The sequence below is a fragment of the Natator depressus genome, chromosome 8, assembly GCF_965152275.1.
Source record: "Natator depressus isolate rNatDep1 chromosome 8, rNatDep2.hap1, whole genome shotgun sequence".
In the NCBI taxonomy this organism is placed as follows: Eukaryota; Metazoa; Chordata; order Testudines; family Cheloniidae; genus Natator; species Natator depressus.
Window position 1 is genome coordinate 40029605 of NC_134241.1, and position 23820 is coordinate 40053424.

The following is a 23820-nucleotide window of genomic DNA, read 5'->3' on the forward strand; positions in this document are numbered from 1 at the left end:
TACCACCTGTGGAAGGTGAGGAGCGCCGGTTGGCCAGCCTTTATTCCACCTTGGTCCCAAAGCCTGCCGGGGACATTGGTTGGTGACTCCTTCATGGAGCCGTGAGTACGTGCATGTATCTTCTGTGGTGTGAGGGAGAACCTGACCCACGCTTACCTCGAATGAGCCAGGTTGCAGCTCCTATTCCGGCTCCTCCAGAACCTCTTGTTGAGGTTCTGGCTGCACTTTTCCCCGCACCTGTTCATTTTCGCACACGCTATCTGAGGTCCCACAAAGTCGCGAGACCTCCTCATCAGCCTCCTCCTGGGTCTAGCTAAAGTCACCATCTATAACACCATGAGGAAGATGTTGGACGAGGGGGTGCTCTGCGACTGTGGAGCCTATTTCCACTCCTCCCTAGTCTCATGTCTCCAGGCAGAGTTCCACTGGGCAGCGTCTGCTGGCTCCACAGATACCTTTGAGGAGCAGTGGGCGCTGTCCGGGGTCCTCTGCTTGGTGTCCCCATCCAGTACCCTTGTTTTGAACCTGTGACCATCACTCCGATCCCTGTTTTTCATTAGTTGTCCCCCGTATTCATTCGGTTCCTGGGTCCAGTGGTCCCTCCTGCTAGGCTGGGGGAGGGGCCTTTAGAAGTGGGCAGGCTTGTGCTCACCCACCTCCGGGTTTTCCAATAAGTGCTAGGCCCTGGGCCCTTGCTGCTGCTGTTGTTGCTCCAGCTACTTCCTTGTCTGGGCCAGGCCCCACTCGCTTCTCTGCTACCTGGTTGCTGGCTGGTAGACCCTCAACAACCCCTGGTTGCTGCTGCTCCTGCTGCAGCCCCTTGTGGGGGCCTGCTGGCCTGCTCCCCAGAGGCGGGGAGTGAGGGACCCCAGCCCCAGCCGTTGCAACTGCTGCTGTGGACACCACCACCTGAAAGGGGTCCTTCTTGGCTGGCCACCGGACTGCCAATGGAGCTGCAGGAGCCTCAAGGAGGAGGAAGAAGAGGGCCATCTACTGGGGGAGCGCGCAGAGACTCTGCGGACCACTGTGGAGGGGGCCTTCAAGATTGAGTAACTTTCAAACTGTGCTCTTGTGGTGGGGGTCTTGACTGTATTTGTGAGGACATAGCGGGGTGTCGTGGAGCCTGCCCCCTAGTCTATCTGTGTCCCCGCCCCTTTCCTCTCCACTACTGTCACTGCCCCCTCTACCACCCACTCCACCACCCCCACTGGCTATTTACCATCTGCCTCAGCTCCTGCCTCAAGGACTCAGCTGCTTGCCTTGCTTGCCACACCCTTTCGCCGCCATCTGGGTCTCAAGCAGCAGCCAACACACATGCTGACCCTTGTACTGACACTCCCCCTTCCCTGCAGCAGTCTTCCCCTCTCCCCTTGCAGCCCTTTGTTCCCCCCTTTTGCCCCAGCCCCCAGCTTTAGTTTGCCTGCCCCGCCCTTTTCCCTCTGCAGTTTTTGTTTGCTTCAGAATTTTGTATTTTTTGGCACAGAATTTTGAATTTTTTGATGCAGAATTCCCCCAGGAATAGTGGCTACAACTTTTTCTCAGAACAAGAACACCCATGAAAAGTGATTTTCTCCTTTATTCAGTTAGGGCCTTTGACCATTAGAGACTGTGAATAGATAATCAGTCAGACAACTGCTGCTCTCCTCAAGGTGTAGTTTCAAAATTCTGGCTCTGGAGGTGGGGAATTTGCATTCCCGCTCTCCCCATGTATTTCCTAGGAAACCCACTTAACTTTGTTTAGCCCCAGAATTCCTTCGTGTCTGGCCCATTATTTAAGAGTCCTTTGACATGCATAACACTTCCCAGGGTTTACATTAGGCATGTCTCTCCCTAGAGAAACAGGAATTGCCTGCCACACCCATGATCTGGGACACTCCCAGGTAGAGTTTGGAGCTCCTGGAAGATACAGTGCAAACAGCACTCATCTGTTTGCCTGTCTGGATCACTATGTGACTGTGGTGCTAGCTCAGATTGAGAGGTGAATGCTCCAATGGAATATCACACTATGCTGCAGCAGACTTGCAACAATGGTATTATAGAGGAGTAGGACCTCATAACATGGACTCGGGGGAGAGATAAAAAGCTGAAGATGGTTTAAACAGCCAAAAAATACCTAAACCTGCTTGGAGGAAATATCAACTGAGATCAATATATCTAGGCCCCTGAGATAAAGGCACCCAAGTCCCTGTTCTGTTCTAACATTTACGTTGTCCTCAGTGATGGCTATAACATCCCCAAGAGCCTCCAGATCCAGTTCTTCCCCAGCATAGGAGACTTCAATATCCATCTTCTCAGGCAGATCCAGGTCTTTCCCATCCATGCTGTGACCTTTGGAAGGCGCTGCAGCACTGCCAACCCCAGTACCCAGGCTCTCCTTGACAAGGTGATGGAGATTTCATTGTGTAGGAATCAGACTTCGGCTATGGAGACTCAAGTGTCTGGCAGGCTGGACGAAGGGTAGGAGTGACACCTCACAGACCTATATGTGAAAGCATTCCAATGTCAGCATGGGAAAGATCAATACCCCCATCCCATCAACTCAGTGTCAGCCCTGCGCTTCCCCCGTTCAGCTACTCTGCCTGGCACCACCCCTAGGGATCTTCAGCATGGCCACTCCACCCAGCACTGGCACTGGGAATCTTCAGCTGGGCCACTCCACCCTGTGCTCCCCCTGGGGATGCCCCATTAGCTCACCCCTCTAGGAAGTTCAGTGTCATATGCCCCACATAGCCTCCTGTTCCAGACTGGTAGAATAGGCCTGTGCTTAGTCACTAGGTTCTGAGGTGATGGTGCCTCTGATGTTATTGACATGAACTGTGACCGTATAGATCACTGTTGCAACCACTGTTATATATTTGCAGCAAATATAGTACAAAGGTTGTCAAGTGAGGTGTCTATGACAAGGATATGATTTGCTGGTTATGATTATGTTGTCTGTATGTGTGTATCATTTTTGTATTTAAAGTTATGAATATTGGCTATTTACTTATATCTTAATGTGTTTGATTCTAAGTAGCCTCAGTGAAGCATTTGGTCAGGTTCTTGAGAAAGGACTATTCTCAGTGAGTGCCCAGTCAAGAAACACTTAACTGACAATGGACCTTGGGAGCTCGTTATGGGGACGAATGGTTATGAAAACCAATACCCCAGTAAAAGACAAAAAGGTTCTCCCAATCCCAAAGGACCAAGCTCCAGACCCAGGTCAATATACAAGTCAGATCTTACCCACAAATCACGCTGTTGCCAATCCTTTAGAATCTAAAATCTAAAGGTTTATTCAGAAAAAGAAAGAAATATAGATGAGAGCTAGAATTGGTTAAATGGAATCAATTACATACAGTAATGGCAAAGTTCTTCGTTCAGGATTGTAGCAGTGATGGAATAAACTGCAGGTTCAAATCAAGTCTCTGGAGTACATCCACAGCTGGGATGGGTCATTCAGTCCTTTCTTCAGAGCTTCAGTTTGCAGCAAGGTTCCTCCAAAAGTAAGAAGCAGGATTGAAGACAAAATGGAGGGGTTTCCAGGCCTTTTATATTCTCTGCCCTGTGGAAGGTCACCCCTTTGTTCTTACTGTGGAAAATCACAGCAGCAAGATGGAGTTTGGAGTCACATGGGCAAGTCACATGTCCATGCCTGACTCAGTTAGCAGGTGGCAGGCATTGCTCACATGCTACCTTGAACATCCCCAGGAAGACTTCTTATGTGGATTGGAGTCAGCACTGGTGCTGATACTGGGAAACTTGAGTGTCTAAGGGAACTGTTTGTATGACTTATGGTTAGCCAGTGGGGTGAGACCAAAGTCTTCTCTGTTTGGCTGGTTTGGTGTGCCTTAGAGGTGGAGAACCACCAGCCTGGGGCTGTGACTGCCCTGCTCTAAGCAATTTGTCCTCAACTGATACTCTCAGTTGTGTCCCACCAAAGGCAGCATCGTTACAGCAGCCCAAGTGGGACAGGTGCTGGCTGTGGAGCCTGTGGAAGCTCTGCTTTCGAGTCACTGAGGGAAGCACCTGTCGCTACACTTTCTGGAGTTGCAGTCGGTGGCATAGTGAATGGGTACTAGCAGTGTGGGCATCATGACGGTGGCTGCCTGCAGCACTGACTCTACAGAAGGTGTCATTTCAACTGGATATTCACCAGCAACAACTGAAAAGGAAGTATGAAAGTAGAATGAATTATATTGAAATTATAATTCATTAAAGAAATGCTACTTGAAGGGTTTGTTGAAATATAGTTGTCAGGAAGAGAAACATTAAGGAGTGCGAGACAATGGGTCCTCAAACTAATTAACTTAGAGCTCCTACTGAGTTAGGAGATTGGTAAACGTTAGTATGCAAATAAGATATGTATGTATATTTGTCAGTTTCTGCTTCCTTTTGTCTCCTATGTTAAATAGGCTTTGGCTTCTGTATAAATAAGTTAGATTGAGCTTTTGCAGGGGGCTCACGTATATCTGGGTGCATTACCAAAGCGCTTTGCTAATAAACAGAGTGGTCTGACAAATTATGTGAGTCCTGAATCTCACTTTGACAATTTGGAGGTTGCACCGAGATGGCAACCATCTTCACTGGGGCCGCGTGACTCCTGACTGTTCTTAGGATGACCGTGGCAAGCCGGCACCTGGGCATTTGGCCCGAGCGGTCCTCCGCCAGAACGGAAGGGTGCATGACCACAGTGAAGTCTACGCCATCGAACCTGTTGGTTCCCACTCTGTTCTGGGAGGGATCCCGGGATCTGACATCAGGAATCTGGTCAGGTAATTATTTCTGTGTTTTGTCCAAACTGAGGACTGTCTTGTCTCTGTGTCTATCTGTCCTCCCTGTGGTGTGTTTGAGTCTGGGCGCCATCTCCGTCCGGGGATTGGCTGACCAAAGGGGTCCTGTCCCCACGGTCTGCGTGAGTGAAATCTGCACAATCACAGCCGCACTGCGCCTTGGGTAAAACCCTTGGTGTGAAAGCAAGGGCGATTGAGGCAGTAGCCTGTGGGCTCCTTTTGTGTGTTGCACCGGGCATCGCTCTGACGAACCCAATTTTCCTTCTTGTGTGATTGGTGTGTAAAGTCCTCCTGTATGGGTAACCAGACGTCTAAGTCGGGACAGTTTCCTAAAGGAACGCTGGCTCATTTTATGTATTTTAGGAAGAGTCCGGACTCCTGTAAATTTCTGGAAAAATGGTCTAGGCTAACTCAGGAGAATCCCAAAATTCAGTGGCCACTGTTAGGATCTTGGGACAAACACCGAGTAGACATCTTAAAAGACAAACTCGGCCAACCTAAAACTAAATTGGCAAAAGGAGAGGTTGATTGTTTCATGCTGTCAAGGTTCCTCCCCGACTCTGAACTCTAGGGTACAGATGTGGGGACCTGCATGAAAACCTCCTAAGGTTAATTTGTACCTTGGGGAAGTTTTAATTTTATCCTTTGTCCCTGGATCTCCACTGCCACCATCAAACTCTAACTGGGTTTACTGGGAAACGTAGTTTGGACACGTCTTTCCCCCCAAAATCCTCCCAACCCTTGCACCCCACTTCCTGGGGAAGGTTTGGTAAAAATCCTCACCAATTTGCATAGGTGACCACAGACCCAAACCCTTGGATCTGAGAACAATGAAAAAGCATTCAGTTTTCTTACAAGAAGACTTTTAATAGAAGTAAAGAAATCACCTCTGTAAAATCAGGATGGTAGATACCTTACAGGGTAATTAGATTCAAAACATAGAGAATCCCTCTAGGCAAAACCTTAAGTTACAAAAAAGATACACAGACAGGAATAGTCATTCTATTCAGCACAATTCTTTTCTCAGCCATTTAAAGAAATCATAATCTAACACATACCTAGCTAGATTACTTACTAAAGTTCTAAGACTCCATTCCTGTTCTATCCCCAGCAAAAGCAGCATACAGACAGACACAGACCCTTTGTTTCTCTCCCTCCTCCCAGCTTTTGAAATATCTTGTCTCCTCATTGGTCATTTTGGTCAGGTGCCAGCGAGGTTACCTTTAGCTTCTTAACCCTTTACAGGTGAGAGGATTTTTCCTCTGGCCAGGAGGGAATTTAGAGGGGTTTACCCTTCCCTTTATATTTATGACACATGCAGTGGTGGGAAGAGGCAAATCATAGGTGGACAGAATCAAAACTTGTCCTCTCAAAGATTCTGGCTTCTATCCCACCAGATGCAACTCGTTTTACTGTTGTTGATTTGTGCTCTGCTTTCTTTTCTGTCCCGGTTCACCCTGACTCCCAGTTCCTGTTTGCCTTTTCTTACAAGGGGCAACAGTACACATGGACCACACTGCCTCAGGGGTATACTGAAAGCCCGTCATATTTTTCCCAAGCATTAGCCCGAGACCTTGCTGACCTTGTTTTCCCATCCAGGTCCACACTAGTCCAATATGTAGATGATCTACTCCTCTGTCCCCCTTCATTGTCTGCCTCTGAAACTGACTCTTTAGTGCTCCTTACTGCCCTAGCAAATAAGGGTCACAAAGCTTCTCGCTCTAAACTACAACTCTGTCAAACTTCTGTCACATACCTTGGCTTTCTCCTCTCCCAGGGTTCCCGTGCACTTTCTCCCACCCGCGTCCAAGCTATCCTTAGCTTTCCCTGACCCCGCTCCCCACGCCAGGTCCGGAAGTTTTTAGGCATGGCTGGATTTTGCAGACAATGGATTCCCCAATATGCCTCCCTTGCAAAACCTCTCCAGGAATTCACGCGATTCTCTGTGCCTGACCCCATGCCGTGGCCCCCTGAGGCCAATTCTGCCTTTGTTTCCCTCAAATAGGGTTTGGCTTCTGCCCCTGCCTTAGGGCTGCCTGACTATTCTAAGCCTTTTACCCTTTTCTGCCACAAACAATCTAGGTGTGCACTTGGAGTTCTCACTCAGATGCACGGAGAAAAGAACCGCCCAGTGGATTATTTCTCTGCCACTTTAGACCCTGTTGCCCAAGGCTTACCCCCCTGCCTGTGTGCTGTGGCTGCTGCAGCGCGCCTAGTCGAAATGTCTGATTCCCTTGCTCTCCGCTCTCCTCTTACCCTCCTGGTCCCTCACTGACCTCACCCTGCTCCAAGACTCTGCCCCAGAAACCGAGCAAGAATCCTGGGTTGCCCAGGGTTGCTCTCTACATCCCAATTCTTTTTGGTGCTCACCTACTGGTGCTTTTGTAGCCCCCTTTTCACTCTACCCGTCTCTGGCCGCCCTGCTACACGGTGTTTTGCATGTCGGAAAGGAGGGGATGGTCTCTGCTGTAACTAAGACAGGATGGTGACTCCCCCCCGATTTTAGCTCTTTTGCAGCCTGCCACTGTGCAGCCTGTACCATTTGCCAAAGCCATAATATTGGTAAACTTGTAAAAGTGGCCCAGGGGTTCTGGGGCCTGCCTCAAGCACCGTTCTTGCATTGGCAACTTGATTTTGTAAAAATGCCTAGGTGTCAACAATATGAATTTATATTGTTATGGTATATTTATTCTCTGGTTGGATTGAAGCCTTTCCTTGTCGCAAGGCTGACTCACTGTCTGTTGCCAAATGTTTGTTAAATCATATTATGCCTGCCAAGGGAATTCCTGCTACTCTGTCCAGTGATCAGGGTACACATTTTACTGGACAACTTGTTCAACACCTGGACCGTATATTGCATATCAAACACCCGTTGCACTGTCCCTACCACCCACAGAGTGAAATTGCAGTTGAAAGACGAAATGGTGTACTTAAGAATAAGCTTGCTAAAATTTGTGACTCTACAGGATTAAGCTGGCCAGTAGCCTTACCATTAGCCCTTATGGACATGAGATCCACTCCATCCCAAAGGCATAAATTAAGTCCCTTTGAAATTGTTATGGGACACCCTATGCGAGCTATGACTACCATTACTCCCCTTCCAGATTTGAACTTGACTCACAGTGCGCTCCTTCAGTATTGCAAGGGACTAATGCAAGCTGTAAGTCACTTCCATTCACAGGTTCGAGCCGCCTGGCCCACGGAACCCACCTCCGACGCTTGCCATAACCTCGAGCCAGGTGATTGGGTCTACGTACGGCGCCATTATCAAAAGCACGCCTTGGAGCCCCGGTGGAAGGGTCCTCATCAGGAACTGCTTACTATACAGACGGCTGTTAAACTATCTGGCATCGCAGCGTGGATACATGCTTCACAGTGTAAGAAGGCACCATCCCCAGAGAACCAATCATCACCTCAGGACAACGCAGAGTCAATTTTGACTCCAGAAGAAGACGTAGAGGAACAGTCTGCAATACCTTACAATCTACGCTCTCGTAAGGGTTGCCAGAAGAAGATGCTGTTCCTCGGCTGCTGGTATCTTACGGCCTGGGGAGACCACGATGACAATTCTTTTATCCAGCAGCAGGTGTGGATAGCTCAGACCCTTAATATTTCTCATTGCTTGGTCTGCAGCCACATCCCAGCCCACTCTCAAACTGGTGTTCCTGTCCTGGCTATCCCACTCAAGTCCCCAGACCTCACTGGAGGGCCTCGTCCGTTTAACAAAATATGGAACAGCAATGACACTTGGGAAGCGGTGGGAATAAATGCATCTAAATGGATAAGTGTGGTGGAGGGAAAAGGTCATTGGTGTTGGGTGTGTAATGGGACAGGGCTGGATCTGGGGAAAAACCGTTGCCTTCAGCATATTGTGGCCAATGGTGTATGGGATTATTCAAACAAAACTAAAAGTGGCGGGCCGGGTATGGAGATATGAATTCAAACAGAGAAATCAATCTCATGTTCCCCCTACAGTCATGCAAATAACACCACTCCTCGTAAGGAGAATTACGCTGTACCCTTTGGGGGATACTACTCCTCCTTTGCAAACACCTATATGACAAATGGGTGCAACCGACCCTTCCCGGCCTTAATAGGCCATCACTGGGTGTGCGGGACCAGAGCTTATACCGCACTACCAGCTAATTGGTCAGGAATCTGTCATCCTGCCCGACTCTTCCCACAATTCCGAGTGCTAGGAACTTTCCCTCGAGAACGCCTCCACAAATTCAGGCGAAAAAGAAGGGACTTAACAGATGCCCAATGGTATGTAAATAACATAAGCCTCTTAACCTGGGAAGAGGCCATTGGCGGTTCCTTCATACCATTAGGGGGAGTAATACACCATGCAAAAAGCTCCTAAGGTTACAAGCAGTAATTGAAATAATGGCAAATGAAACTGGAGAAAGTTTAAGAGCCCTGGCCAAAGAAACAGGGGCAATCCGACAGATGGCCCTCCAAAACCATCAGGCATTGGACATAGTGCTGGCGGCAAAAGGAGGGACTTGTGCTCTCATTGGAAAAGACTGCTGTGTGTATATACCAGACAACACCAATGAGGTAATAGATCGTGCTAGCCACTTAGAACAAATTGCATATCTTCCCCACGAAGAACCAAGTTCTTTATGGAAGTGGTAAGTAACCTTTTCAATTTCTCTGGCATAGGAAACTGGTTGTTTCAGGGAGCCCTAACTCTCCTGTTTGGAATCCTAATATTTTTTGTATGTTTTCAGTTACTTTCCTGTTGTATCCAAAATTGTGTCAGGCATGCTTCACAGATAGCTGCCCCAAACCAGAGTGCTAATTTGATGATTTTAAATATCACTGATGAACAAAGAGATAAAGAACGATTGATATGTGGAACCCAGTAATTGTTGGTCATTGCGTAGCTTGACCAAAAGGAGGGATTGTGAAAGTAGAATGAATTATATTGAAATTATAATTCATTAAAGAAATGCTACTTGAAGGGTTTGTTGAAATATAGTTGTCAGGAAGAGAAACATTAAGGAGTGTGAGACAATGGGTCCTCAAACTAATTAACTTAGAGCTCCTACTGAGCTAGGAGATTGGTAAACGGCAAATAAGATATGTATGTATATTTGTCAGTTTCTGCTTCCTTTTGTCTCCTATGTTAAATTGGCTTTGGCTTCTGTATAAATAAGTTAGACTGAGCTTTTGCAGGGGGCTCACATATATCTGGGTGCACTGGCAAAGCGCTTTGCTAATAAACAGAGAGTCTGACAAATTATGTGAGTCCTGAATCTGACTTTGACAGAAGCAAGAAAGAAGTATATAGAAACAACTTCTAAAAGCCAGGAAAGAGCAGGAGCACCTAAGAGAAAAGCACATGAGCAAGAAGCAACAGCTAATGAGCTCTTTACAGACTCAAGGCTACCTCCTGGGACAGGGTTCTACAAATAATGACTTGTGGCCCAAACTATGCATATCTGGCGCACACTGCCAATATGGTCTGAGTCGATAGTGTTTGTGTGTGATCTGAGCCAGGGCCACGCAGAAGCTATGAGGTCACCATGTATTTAATGTAAGAACTGTAGTAGCTACTCCATGCATGCAAATTAAACATTCAGACCCACAGGATTTTAGGGAACATAGGAACTACCAGACTGGCTCAGACTAGGGTCTATCTAACCCAGCATCCCATGTCTGACAGTGTCAAGCACCAGAAGCTTCAGAGGAAGGGATAAGAAACTCCTAATCCTGAGTAGTTAGAGATGTCTTAAGATCTGAAGCATGAAGCTCCTGCAAGCCACACATTAGCATTAACTCTTCTAACTCTGGATACCCTTGTTATCCCTAGAAATGTCCATTTTCCCCTTTGAACCTTGGGAAACGGAGCTGCATGGTTTAAACTAGAAGGATGACCACTATAAGCACCACCGACCAAGGAATAGAATTACAGAATCATAGAAGATTACGGTTAGAAGAGTTTCATAGTAACAGCCGTGTTAGTCTGTATTCGCAAAAAGAAAAGGAGTACTTGTGGCACCTTAGAGACTAACCAATTTATTTGAGCATAAGCTTTCGTGAGCTACAGCTCACTTCATCGGATGCATACTTTGGAAAGTGTAGAAGATCTTATTATATACACATAAAGCATGAAAAAATACCTCCTCCCACCCCACTCTCCTGCTGGTAATAGCTTATCTAAAGTGATCACTCTCCTTACAATGTGTATGATAATAAAGTTGGGCCATTTCCAGCACAAATCCAGGTTTTCTCACCCCCCCCCCCCCACACAAACTCACTCTCCTGCTGGTAATAGAACGGTTAGAAGAGACCTCAGGAGTTCATCTAGTCCAATCCTCTGCTCAAAGCAGGACCAACACCAACTAAATCATCCCAGCCAGGGCTTTATCAAGCCGGGCCTTAAAAACTTCTAAGGACGGCGATTCCACCACCTCCCTAGGTAACCCATTCCAGTGCTTCACCACCCTCCTAGTGAAATAGTGTTTCCTAATATCCAACTTAGACCTCCCCCACTGCAACTTGAGACCATTGCTTCTTGTTCTGTCATCTGCCATCACTGAGAACAGCCGAGCTCCATCCACTTTGGAATTCCCCTTCAGGTACTTGAAGGCAGCTATCAAATCCCCCCTCACTCTTCTCTTCTGCAGACTAAACAATCCCAGTTCCCGCAGCCACTCCTCATAAATCATGTGCCCCAGACCCCTAATCATTTTTGTTGCACTCTGCTGGACTCCCTCCAATTTGTCCAAATCCTTTCTGTAGTGGGGGGCCCAAAACTAGATGCAATACTCCAGATGTGGCCTCACCAGTGCCAAATAGAGGGGAATAATAATTTCCTTCGATCTGCTGACAATGCTCCTACTAATTTATGCTGTTAGCCTTCTTGGCAACATGGGCACACTGTTGACTCATATCCAGCTTCTCGTCCACTGTAATTCCCAGGTACTTTTCTGCAGAACTGCCACTTAGCCAGTCGGTCCCCAGCCTGTAGCAGTGCCTGGGATTCTTCCATCCTAAGAGCAGGACTCTGCACTTGTCCTTGTTGAACCTCATCAGATTTCTTTTGGCCCAATCCTCCAATCTGTCTAGGTCACTCTGGACCCTATCCCTACCCTCCAGCATATCTACCTCTCCCCACAGCTTAGCGTCATCCATAAACTTGCTGAGGGTACAATCTATCCCATCATCCAGATCATTAATGAAGATGTTGAACAAAACCGGCGCCAGGACCAACCTCTGGGGCACTCCGCTTGATACCAGCTGCCAACTAGATATCGAGCCGTTGATCGCTACCCATTGATCCCGACAATCTAGCCAGCTTTCTATCCACTTTATAGTCCATTCATCCAATCCATACATCTTTAATTTGCTGGCAAGAATACTGTGGGAAACTGTATGAAAAGCTTTGCTAAAGCAAGGTATATCACGTCCACTGCTTTACCCATATCCACAGAGCCACTTATCTCATCATAGAAGGCAATCAGGTTGGTCAGGCATGACTTGCCCTTGGCCAGTGGCTCTGCAATCACATCAGCCAACTCCCTCAGCACCCTAAGATGCATTGCATCTGGCCCCATAGACTTGTGCATGTCCACCTTTACTAAATAGTCCTTAACCTGTTCTTTCTCTGCTCAGGGCTGTTCATCTCCTCCCCATACTGTGCTGCCCAGTGCAGCAGTCTGGGAGCTGACCTTGTCTGTGAAGACCAAGGCAAAAAAAAGCATTGAGTACTTCAGCTTTTTCTACATTATGTGGCACTAGGTTGCCTTCCCCATTCAGTAAGGGTCCCACACTTTCCCTGACCACCTTCTTGTTGCTAACATACCTGTAGAAACCCTTCTTGTTACTCTTCACATCCCTTACGAACTGCAGCTGCAATTGTGCTTTGGCCTTCCTGATTTCACCCCTGCATGCTCGAGCAATGTCTTTATACTCCTCCCTAGTCATCTGTCCAAGTTTCCACTTCTTGTAAGATTCCTCTTTGTGTTTAAGCTCACTGAAGATTTCTCTCTTAAGCCAAATATGCCTGGGGTATTTCCTATTCTTTTTGCACATCGGGATAGTTTGTTCCTGCCCCCTCAATAAGGCTTCTTTAAAATACAGCCAGCTCTCCTGGACTCCTTTCCCTCTCATATTAGCCTGCCAGGGGATCCTGCCCATCAGTTCCCTGAGGGAGTCAAAGTCTGCTTTTCTGAACTCCAGCGTCCGTATTCTGCAGCCCCTCCTTTCTTCCTTTTGTCAAGATCCTGAATTTGACCATCTCATGGTCACTGCTGCCCAGGATTGCCATCAACTTCTACTTCCACTACCAGTTCTTCCATGTTTGTGAGCAGCAGGTCAAGAGAAGCATGGCCCCTAGTTGGTTCCTCCAGCACTTGCACCAGGAAGTTGTCCCCAACACTCTCCAAAAACTTCCTGCATTGTCTGTGCACTGCTGTATTGCTCTCCCAGCAGATATCAGGGTGATTGAAGTCCCCCATGAGAACCAGGATGTGTGATCTAGAAACCTCTGTAAGTGTCTGAAGAAAGCCTCGTCTACCTCATCCTCCTGGGCTGGTGGTCTATAGCCCACCACAATATCATCCCTGTTGCTCTTGCCTCTAAACTTAACCCAAAGACTGTCAACAGGCTTTTCTCCAGTTTAACACTGGAGCTCTGAGCAATCATACTGCTCTCTTACATACAGTGCAACTCCTCCACCTTTTCTCCCCCTCCTGTCCTTCCTGAACCGTTTATACCAGGGGACTCAAAGTCCCGGCCCGCAGGCCATCTGCGGCCCAAAAACCTCCGTAATGTGGCCCGCGGAAACTTTTTTAAAAGTTCTTTCATCCGGCCCTCACGGCTGCTGGCTGAGGTGGGGTGGGACGGGAGAGAAGTGGGCAGGAGAGATTCACATGTTCCTCCCCACAACGTTGCTCCATCCTGCTGCTCCTTGGACCCTCCCAGGGGTTGCACTCGGCAACCTGTCATTCACCTCGGGCAGCTCCGCTCCCTGCAAGCAGTTCCCTATCCCTGCTGTTGCCCGCACAGAGACCTATGCAGCCAGGCTGCCAGCTGTCTGCTACAGGCACCGCCTCCCGCAGCTCCCATTGGCTGGGGGAGAGGAACAGAGATACTATCACTGGTTGCTGGGCAGAGTCAGCCATGGAGGCAGCATCATTGGTTGCTGGGCAGAGTCAGCCATGGAGGCAACGTCACTAGTCGCCGGGCACAGTCAGCCGGGGCGACATGAGGTCAAGGGAGCGAGGGAAAAGGGTGGGAAATGGGCTGGGAGGTGGTGTGAAACTATCTTCCGTGACATTATTGGCCCACTGGGAGGATTTGAGGACTGGCACTGGCCCTAAGGTAAACTGAGTTTGAGGCCCCTGGTTTATACCCATCCATGACAGTGCTCCAATCATGTGAGTTACCCCACCAAGTCTCTGTTATTCCAATCATATTATAGTTTCTTGATTGTGCCAGGACTTCCAACTCTTCCTGCTTGTTTCCCAGGCTTCTTACATTCATGTACAGGCACCTAAGATAACTAGCCGATTGCCCTTTCTCAGTATGAATCAGGAGGCCTCCCCTGTTGCACGCACCTCCTTGTGCAGAGAGAGGATAGTCCCTCTCTGCAGACTATCGCTGAGGACTATGGCCCTACTCCCAGCATGAGCTGACAAGGCCACTAGAGTTGCATTGGCCGGATTCAGGGATGTTCTCATCCCTGTGAATGTACATGGCCTCACTGAACCACATAACACATCTTTCCTGCTTCAGGGCAGAGTCAGCCACTGGCCGGAGGCGGAGAGACCCTCCCCAAGGACACACCTTCCCTGAAGCGCCCATACCTTCCTGCTGGCACTACACTCCTGGCCAAGTATAGCGAGAAACTGCTATCTGTAGGAATTTGGTACATCAGATAGCAGTTTTTTACAAGAGCAGATTTTTTTTACAATCCCTTACATATGAGTAACTGCTACAGGTAACAAATTCCTACAGGTAGCAGTTTCTCGCACTATACTTGGCCAGGAGTTCGGTGCCAGCAACAGGGGCTGAGTCACTGCAGCAGCCCTGTGAGCCCGCCTGCCGCAACCAGGCCATGTTCGCTCCGGAGCCCGGCTGGCCGTGCTGAGGAGCTGGGGGGCTGAGGTTCAGGCCCCCAGTGCCAATGCGTACTCAGAGGCTGCTGGGCAGCTGTGTCCCCGGACCCGTGTCTCATCCAGAGGCAGGACACCACCTAAGGCGCTGCCCACCGGGAGCGGGCCTGGCTGTTGCTATAGCACCCATCAGTGACTAAGATTGCCAGGCATCTGGTTTTTGACTGGAACGCCTAGTTGAAAAGGGACCTTGGCAGGTTCGGTCAGCACTGCCGACCAGGCCGTTAAAAGTCCGGTCGGTGGTGCTTTGGGTCTAAGGCAAGCTAGTCCCTAATTATCCTGGCACCGCACTGCACCCCAGAAACGGCCAGCAGGTCCGGCTCCTAGGAAGGGGCCATGGGACTCCGTGCGCTGCACCTGCCCCAAACAGTGGCTTCGCACTCCCATTGGCCAGGAACCGTGGCCAAAGGGAGCTGGGTGGAGTGGGGCAGTGCCTGCAGGCAAAAGCAGCATGCAGAGCCTCCTGGCCCTTCCACTTAGGAGCCAGACTGCTGGCCGCTTCCGGGGCACAGTGCGGAGCCGGGACAGGCAGGGAGCCCACCTTAGCCCCAGTGCTCCGCTGACCTGGAGCCGACCGAGGTAAGCAAGCGCCCCAACCCCCAGCCCCAGACCTGACCCCTCCAACCCGGAGCCCCCTCCTGCACTCCAAACCCCTTATCCCCAGCCCCATCCCAGAGCCTGCACCCCCAGCCAGAGCCCTCACCCCCCGCACACACAACCCAACTCCCTGCCCCAGCCCAGAGCCCCCTCACACACCCTGAACCCCTCATCCCCAGCCCAGAGCCTGCACCCCGTGCCACACCCCAACCCCCTGTCTCAACCCACAGCCCCCTCCTGCACTCGAAATCCCTCAGCCCCACCCCCAAGTCTGGAGCCTGGTACCAGATATGCCCGTTACTTTGGGGTATGCTCATTTATTAGGGTTACTCTTCGGAATGGGTGGGGAGGTTCTGTAATTCTATTAATGTACTGCTTATGTCACTTGTGTTCTCATATGGAGCTCTACTCCTTCCTTCTGCAAGTTCCCTCCCAGTGGAGCTATCCTGCAGGACCTAGGTTCCCCAGGACTGGGTTTCTCCAGCCCTCGAACTAAATGAAGACACACACACACACACTAACAGAGCAAGTCTGAGCGGACCGGGTCAATCAGCACTCTCAAGCTGATCCCCTTATATGTTCCTGTACTCAATGGGCTGGTTTAAACAGCACCTTCAAGCTGTCACCCTTATGTGCCCCTCGTCTCAATAGGCTGGGCTGAGCAGCACTTTCAGCTGCCCCCCCACCCTTATGTGCCACAGGTTTAACACGTCCCTATCCCACTTTCACGTCACAATTGTACTGGTATCAGAGTAACAGCCGTGTTAGTCTGTATTCGCAAAAAGAAAAGGAGTACTTGTGGCACCTTAGAGACTAACCAATTTATCTGAGCATAAGCTTTCATGAGCTACAGCTCACTTCATCGGATGCATACTGTGGAAAGTTTAGAAGATCTTATTATATACACACAAAGCATGAAAAAATACCTCCTCCCACCCCACTCTCCTGCTGGTAATAGCTTATCTAAAGTGATCACTCTCCTTACAATGTGTATGATAATCAAGTTGGGCCATTTCATCAGCCACACTATCAGAGGCTCGTTCACCTGCACATCCACCATGTGATATATGCCATCATGTGTCAGCAATGCCCCTCTGCCATGTACATTGGTCAAACTGGACAGTCTCTACGTAAAAGAGTAAATGGACACAAATCAGATGTCAAGAATTATCACATTCATAAACCAGTCAGAGAACACTTCAATCTCTCTGGTCACGCGATTACAGACATGAAAGTCGCTATTTTACAACAAAAAACCTTCAAATCCAGACTCCAGCGAGAAACTGCTGAATTGGAATTCATTTGCAAATTGGATACAATTAACTTAGGCTTGAATAGAGACTGGGAGTGGCTTAGTCATTATGCAAGGTAGCCTATTTCCCCTTGTTTTTTCCTACCCCGCCCCCCTCAGACGTTCTTGTTAAACCCTGGATTTGTGCTGGAAATGGCCCACCTTGATTATCATACACATTGTAAGGAGAGTGATCACTTTGGATAAGCTATTACCAGCAGGAGAGTGAGTTTATGTGGGGGGGGGGGGGCGGTGAGAAAACCTGGATTTGTGTTGGAAATGGCCCACCTTGATTATCATACACATTGTAAGGAGAGTGATCACTTTAGATAAGCTATTACCAGCAGGAGAGTGGGGTGGGAGGAGGTATTTTTTCATGCTTTGTGTGTATATAATAAGATCTTCTAAACTTTCCACAGTATGCATCCGATGAAGTGAGCTGTAGCTCATGAAAGCTTATGCTCAAATAGATTGGTTAGTCTCTAAGGTGCCACAAGTACTCCTTTTCTTTTTGCGAATTGTACTGGTAGTTACCCACTTGATGAGCAAACCCCACAGTATTTTTGGGCACTACAAGGATCTTTAGCTCAGGTAAAAGAAGTGTTGCTGCAGAGTAAATGGGGGAAGCTAAAACCACAAAAGAGTAAAGTTCAGAGAGAGAGAGAAGCAACCAGCTTAACCATAAAAGTTATTTATTGAATAATAGTGATAACTACACAAGGAGAGCCAAAACCAACATAACATTATTAAAGGTTAATACCTGAGGTAGAAAGGAAAACAGAGACAGAGGGGAAAAAAGGATCTATCACTCCCTGAAGTGTGAACTGGTCGGGGTTCCCAGATGATGGTGGTAGCTCAGGGTCCTGAGTGCAGAAGACAGGCAGAGCCCCCAGCACAATCAGTCAGGAGATGGAGTCCCAGTGGAACTGATATAGAGTTTGAGTCTATGCATCAGAACACTTACTTGGGCATAGGTAGGGGTTTTTGTAGAGAAAATACAATGGTTCAAGGGAGAACACCAGATTTGTTTATGGATAAACCGATGACTTAAGGGTTTTCTTTAGGCTAGACAATAGGAGCTGATCACTCTTGGCTATGGGTGGTGTTTTCTTCCAGGGAGCTCACAATGCAATTAAGCTGCTTCAGTATTTTGGATATCCATCAAGGATTTATTACTAGAATTGGTCTGATAATTGTTGAGCTGGGTGTGTGCAGGTGTAGGTTCATTAACATCTGGAACAGAAATTCCCATGATGCAGTGTATCCCTGCTTTTCTGGTCCCAGAGTTCAGTGTGGTTCTCTATTCTTCACTCTTTATGCCAATCTCTGTCCCATCTTTCATGTAGATGAGGCTAGGGGAGTTATCGCTGTTCTTCATTCTGTATGCGAATGGAGATGTCTTAATCTTGTCATCCTTGCCAGGAGGGGGTCTAGGTGTGTCTCGCAACGGCCCTTCACTGCACTCTGTAAGCCTTTTCTCTGATCAGTTTTGGTTCAAGCAGAGACTGGGGGTGTGGGTGTCTTTCATGAGTCAGACTGGCTATATACTGCACCCTGGCTCCCCAAAAACACAGAGCTGACTTGAATTGAGCCCCCTCCTACACCCCAAACCCCTCATCCCCAGAGCCCTCACCTTCTCCCACACCCCAACCCCCTGCCCCAGCCCAGTGAAAGTGAGTGAGGGGGAATCCAACGAGCAGAGGGTGGGGCCTCAGAGAAGGGGCAGGGCTAGGGTGTTTGGTTTTGTGCCATTAGAAAGTTAGCAACCCTATCAGTGACCAGTCACCTGGGTGAGCAGGCTCATGCCTGAGCCACCCACCAGTCCTCCACAGCCCACACGTTGCTGGTCTCCGTGTGAGTGGGGCCCTGCCAGCCAGCAACCGCAGGTTCCCTCGAGGAGTCTGTCTCTCCTACACCCCCTGGATTTCCTCTCTTTGGCCCCTCTAACGTGTGCCTCCTTTATGATTCCGGGTTAGTCTATCCTAGCTATTGCCTCTCTATGGTCGGGTTTGGCACCGTCTAGCCTTCCCATATCCTCTCTATGGTATATGGTCCCTAGTCTACACAGCTCTTATTTATGGTTTCAGGGGTATTCTATCCTTCACACATCCTGTCTGGTGTGTCCCATCTAGCCTTCACGCTGCCTCTCTATGGGTTCATTTGGCCCCCTCTAGTCCTCACTTTCCTTCTCCATGGTTTCTGCCGAGGCCCCTCCACCCCTGACGTTTCCACTCTGTGCTCTCTCGCGCGGTGCCGCCTGGGAGGCGGGACTCGGGACCGGGATGTGGAGGCTGCCGGGGCTGCTGAGCCGAGGTCAGGGGTCTGGAGCGGGGCTCACACAACACACCCGGGCCGGGCCGGGGCTCAACAGCGCTGCTAGGGCGGGGCTGGGCGATGTCCCGACGCCCGCAGCGGGGGCGGCCTGAGCGAAGGCATAGGCCGGCGAGCCCTGCCCCGCGCTCTGAGGGCATCCGCAGCCCGGCCGGGCAGCTCTTGACCCCGGCGCGGCGCTGGGGCGGGAAGGCTCGGCCCACTTCCCGCCGCAAGGTCGCATTTTCCTTTTAGCAAGTCGCCTTAGACACCCCCCCCCGCGCTAGCTGCCTGCTTGCCTGCCTTCCTCCCTCAGCTCCCGTCCTGAACCCTTAACGTTCCCAGAGCCTAACCGGGCCGTCCAGCTGTGTAATTCCGTCCTAGCAATCAGCCTCCCCAGCCCGGACCTGAGCGCCCTCCCCAGCCTGTCGCTGGCTCAGTAAAGTGGTGCCCAGGACTCAGTGGCCCAGTTACACCTGCCGCGTGGGAAGGTTAGTGTAATAAATGGGGGGGGGGGGGGAAGCTCCCTTTCATGAACACCCGGCCAGCCAGTTAGCTATCAAGTCCCTCTTGGTGGCTGTTCTCTGCTTGCTTTAGCTGTAAAGAGTTCCCCAGGTAAAGGAAAAGGGAGGCTAAAACTTTTTAAAATGGGGGGGGGGGGACTTTGATCCACAAGCCAAAATAAACCTAATTGCATCTATTTAAACATGCCCTGTCCAATGATTTCTCCTAGGTATGGAAGATGAATTTTTGTACCTGGTTCAAGCCTTCAATTGCATTCGTGCTTATAGCATTGCTGCTCCATGCCCGGGACAAAGGGGAAGTTTTTTTCCCATTTTAAAAAGCTCTAGCCTCCCATTGGCTCTTTTGGTCAGGTGCCCACTCCTTTTCCTTTATCTGGGGAACTTTGTTAACCCTTTACAGGTAAAGCAAGCAGAGAACAGCCAGCAAGAGGAATTTCATAGCTAACTGACTGGATGGATGTTCATGAAAGGGAGCTCTTTCCCCCCAGCCCCTTTCAGTTATTACATGCTCACTAAACTGTGACTACCAGGCAGTCCTCTAGTAAATTCAATTACTTGCTAAACTACAATTTCCGTTTTAATTAACCCTACAATTCAAAATACCCCATTTTTAGGGAGCTATATGACCCCCACGTCAGAAGCATAACAGAGCAGCCGCTGCCCACCCTGCTTGAGCCAGTTTGGGTGGCAATCCATCCTTCCCCTTTGGATGGAGGCTGAGGCTGGGAAATTCTGCCCCAAACAAGAGTGTTCCTGGAGGTTCAACACCAAGTGGGGATTAGACTGGAAATGCTCCGACAGCTTCCACTTCAGGCTGCTTGCTCCCCAAATAACTAGAGATGGGGGCTTGACTTTCCTTGTGCTAGCATCAGTTCACTCCTGAAGGGGATGGGGTCTCTGGCTCCCTGTGGAGCAGAATGCATGCCAGTGAGGCAGCACAGACACCCCTATATAGCCAAACCCAATGTTCCTGAGGGGACAGAGCATGTCCTAATGCTGGGGAGGCTGCTCTGTCCTTGAGCTACATGCTGGAGTGTCTGGAATCTCCTCCAAGCAGAATCCCAATGCATTGTTCCCCTCTCCTAACTCCACATGCAGCCCTTCACCGTCTCCATGTGCTGAATGCTTCAAGCTCTGTCCATGGGATCCCAACCCTCCCTGGCAATGAGGAGCTCCGGAACGCCACCTCAGCGCTCAGTGCTGGACAGACTCCATCTGAACAGAGGTGAGGATGGTCAGCCTTCTGATGGGGGAAGCAGGGAGGAGACCTGGGTAGCCCCTACAGTGCAGTACCCAGCTAGAATGCAGAATGAGGGTCAGGGAACAGGGGAAAGACCTGCATAGCCTACATGTCTTATTCTGTGTTGGGGGAGAGGCAATTGAGGGCTCTGTCATAGTCCTCAGTGCCCACTATGCCTGTAGGCAGCAGGTAAGCAGCTTTTGGGGTCTGCGTGGACTGGACTTCTTAGCCAAAGGCAAGAAGTATAAAGGGGCGTCCTGGAGATATTCCCATTTTGGTTTGGTCTGGTCATACCATCCCTTCACCTCAGTCAGTGTTGAAGACAGCAGCAAACATGCTCCAAAGGCCACCCTGTTCTCAGGAACTGCAACATGAAATCCCTTTTCCTGATGGTGATCTAAGGAATTGCTGAAGTCATCGTCTTTTAATCCGGGTCCTGGTTTTCTCTCTGTTTTTTCCTTCTTATAACCTAACTCAGCTTCACCTCTGGTCCCAGGTCCCTATCTCGTATCTTTCTCCCTCCTGCCCCAGGCAGGAGTTTCAGCGTAGTGCCCTCTCCCCGTATCTCTTCCCCTTCTGCCTCAGATGTCCACACTAGGGAGAGTGTTCTAGCTAAACCCTTTGCATACACTCCAGAGTTCAGTGTGGGTAGCATGCATTTGACTGAGTGAGGTCTCCATGGTACTCTGGAACCCCTTTGGCCAGCCTGTGCAGGCCCAAGGTCAGGGTGAATTCCTGCCCTCTTCCCCAGCATTCCCACTGGTGAGCCATACTGGTGCTGCAGCATGAGTCAGGTTGTGCCACACTGTCAATCTCCCTGTGCTGCACCCTGGCCATGTCTACACAGGAACTTCATCACCACCATTTGCAGTGGGTGCTGCTCCAAAGCTGCAGTGAAGCTGGAGCTCTGCCACCTTGTCATGTAACTTTGCCTACTCAGAGTAGAGCTAGACACCAGAGTAGTGCTTGCCTGATGCTGCTCCCCCCAGCAGTGATGAATGGCACCCAGTGCTAGTACAGCTGCTTTGTGCCTCACACACTCTCCTCCCTTCCCCTCCCCTCCCCTCCTGTATTGCCCTTTGCCTCATCTCCTGGAGGATGGTGATTTGCTGATGTGAAGCTGCTGTCTGAGTGCCTGGAAACAATGTAAATGTTTCACAGTGGCTCTCCCAAATCAACCCCCCACGCCTGACCCATTTAAGGCTTTATACAGGCTTGGAAAACAAGCCTGAGCACTGCTGGCCTGAAGGCTGAGCCTAGTGGCTCGGTGCAATGGGCATGTCACCAGCACACCAGCAGGTGTAGTCTGGCAAACTACCAGCAGGACTAGAATTTACATACAACTTGTGCTTGCTGCTGGTGATTGGGTGCTCAGGTGCTCTCAACTGATGAGGGCGGGGATCCAGTGCTGTGGGGCCAGGACCTTTCTCACTGGCCTTGATGCAGGATTAGGTGATGGGGTCCTTATGGCCCAGTCAGGTGGTCCCTGTGTGGGGGGAAGAAATAGGTGTCCTAGGGGAACAGGACAGGGCTAGGGGAGGGATAGAGTGGCTGCTTCTCCAACCCAGTTGGAACAGAGGGTGAGGGGTTCAAAATTTAATAGTGCTTAAGGTTGAATTTTGAAACTGATATGATCCCAGAGAAATCAGGGTGAGAAAGGTCCACCCAGCCCAAGCAAAGCTTTGGGTTGCTAAAACGTTGCAGGAGTTTCCATGTGTTTCTCCCCCGGCGCATGCTTGGTACTGTCTGTATCCCCCTGCCACCACTTCCTCCCCACCACAGTTCTGCTGCTGATGGCCCTGGGTTTCACAGAGTCTAAATTTTAAGGCCATTTGATCATGTAGTCTGATCTGTACAACACAGGCCCTTGAATTTCACCCAGTTATCTCTGTTTTGAGCCCAGCAACTTGTATTTAGCTAAAGCATCTTCCAGAAAGGCAGCCAGCCTGGATTTGAAACCATCAAGAGATGAAGAATTCACCATTTCTTTTCCTTGCTAGTTTGTTTCAATGGTTAATAACCTCACTGTCTTAAAAATTTGTCCTGTATTTCTATTTTAAATGTGCCTGGCTTTATCTTCCAGCCATTGGTTCTTGTTTTGCCTTTCTGTGCTAGATTAAAGAGTGCTTAAGACCCAGTGTTTTGTCTCCTTGACAATACACAGAAATCAAGTCACCTCTCAGTCTTCGTTTTGATAACCTTAAACAGACTGATCTCTTTAAGTCTGGCACTGTAAGGCATTTTCTTCAGCCCTTACATCATTCTGTGGCTTTCTTCTGCATCCTTTTTTCAACATCATTTTTAAAGTGCAGACACTGGAAATGGATGCAGTATTCCATATCTGTCTCACCGATGTCCTATACAGAGATAAAATTATCTTCCTGCTCTCCACACTCATGTTTATATCTCCAAGGACTGTATTAGCCCTTTTGCCACAGCATCACACTGGGAGCTCATGTTGAGTTACGTGTCCACTATGACCCCTAAATCCTTGTCAGAGTCCCTGTTTCCTTAGTCTGTAGGTCTGACCTGCGTTCCTCCTTCCTACATGTATAACTTTCCATTTGGCTGTATCAGGGTTCCCTCCCCACTCTGAACTCTAGGGTACAGACGTGGGGACCCACACGAAAGACACCCTAAGCCTATTTCTACCAGCTTAGGTGAAAAACTCCCCAGGCACAAATTCGCCCTTGTACCTTGGGTTTAAGTAACGCTGCCACCACCAAGTGATTTAACAAAGAACCAGGGAAAAGGACCACTTGGAGTTCCTCTTCCCCCAGCAATCCCCCCAAGCCCTTGCACCCCCTTTCCTGGGAAGCTTGAGAATAATATCCTAACCAATTGGTTACAAAATGATCAAAGACCCAAACCCCTGGGTCTTGGAACAATGGAAAAATCAATCAGGTTCTTAAAAGAAGGATTTTATTTAAAGGAAAGGTAAAAGAATCACCTCTGTAAA

General features: G+C 49.3%; 1 protein-coding gene and 1 long non-coding RNA gene across 3 annotated transcripts in view; one reads left to right on the forward strand and one right to left on the reverse strand.

Annotated features, from left to right (window-relative positions):
- Positions 1-2246: 2246 nt before the first annotated feature.
- LOC141992133 (uncharacterized) lies at positions 2247-19900 on the reverse strand. Its single transcript, XR_012640534.1, has 4 exons — positions 19854-19900; positions 16542-16622; positions 3339-3477; positions 2247-2479 (listed from the first exon to the last, which is right to left on the reverse strand). It is a non-coding gene; the product is annotated as an uncharacterized LOC141992133 (long non-coding RNA).
- Positions 18970-23820, forward strand: part of DELE1 (DAP3 binding cell death enhancer 1) — a 73388-nt gene continuing 68537 nt past the window's right edge. For both annotated transcript variants that reach the window (XM_074960819.1, XM_074960818.1), the window contains exons 1-2: positions 18970-19100; positions 20720-20846. In XM_074960819.1, the coding sequence (XP_074816920.1) occupies positions 18980-19100; positions 20720-20846 (248 nt within the window). In that variant the 5' untranslated portion in view covers positions 18970-18979. The remainder of the gene's footprint in view (positions 19101-20719; positions 20847-23820) is intronic.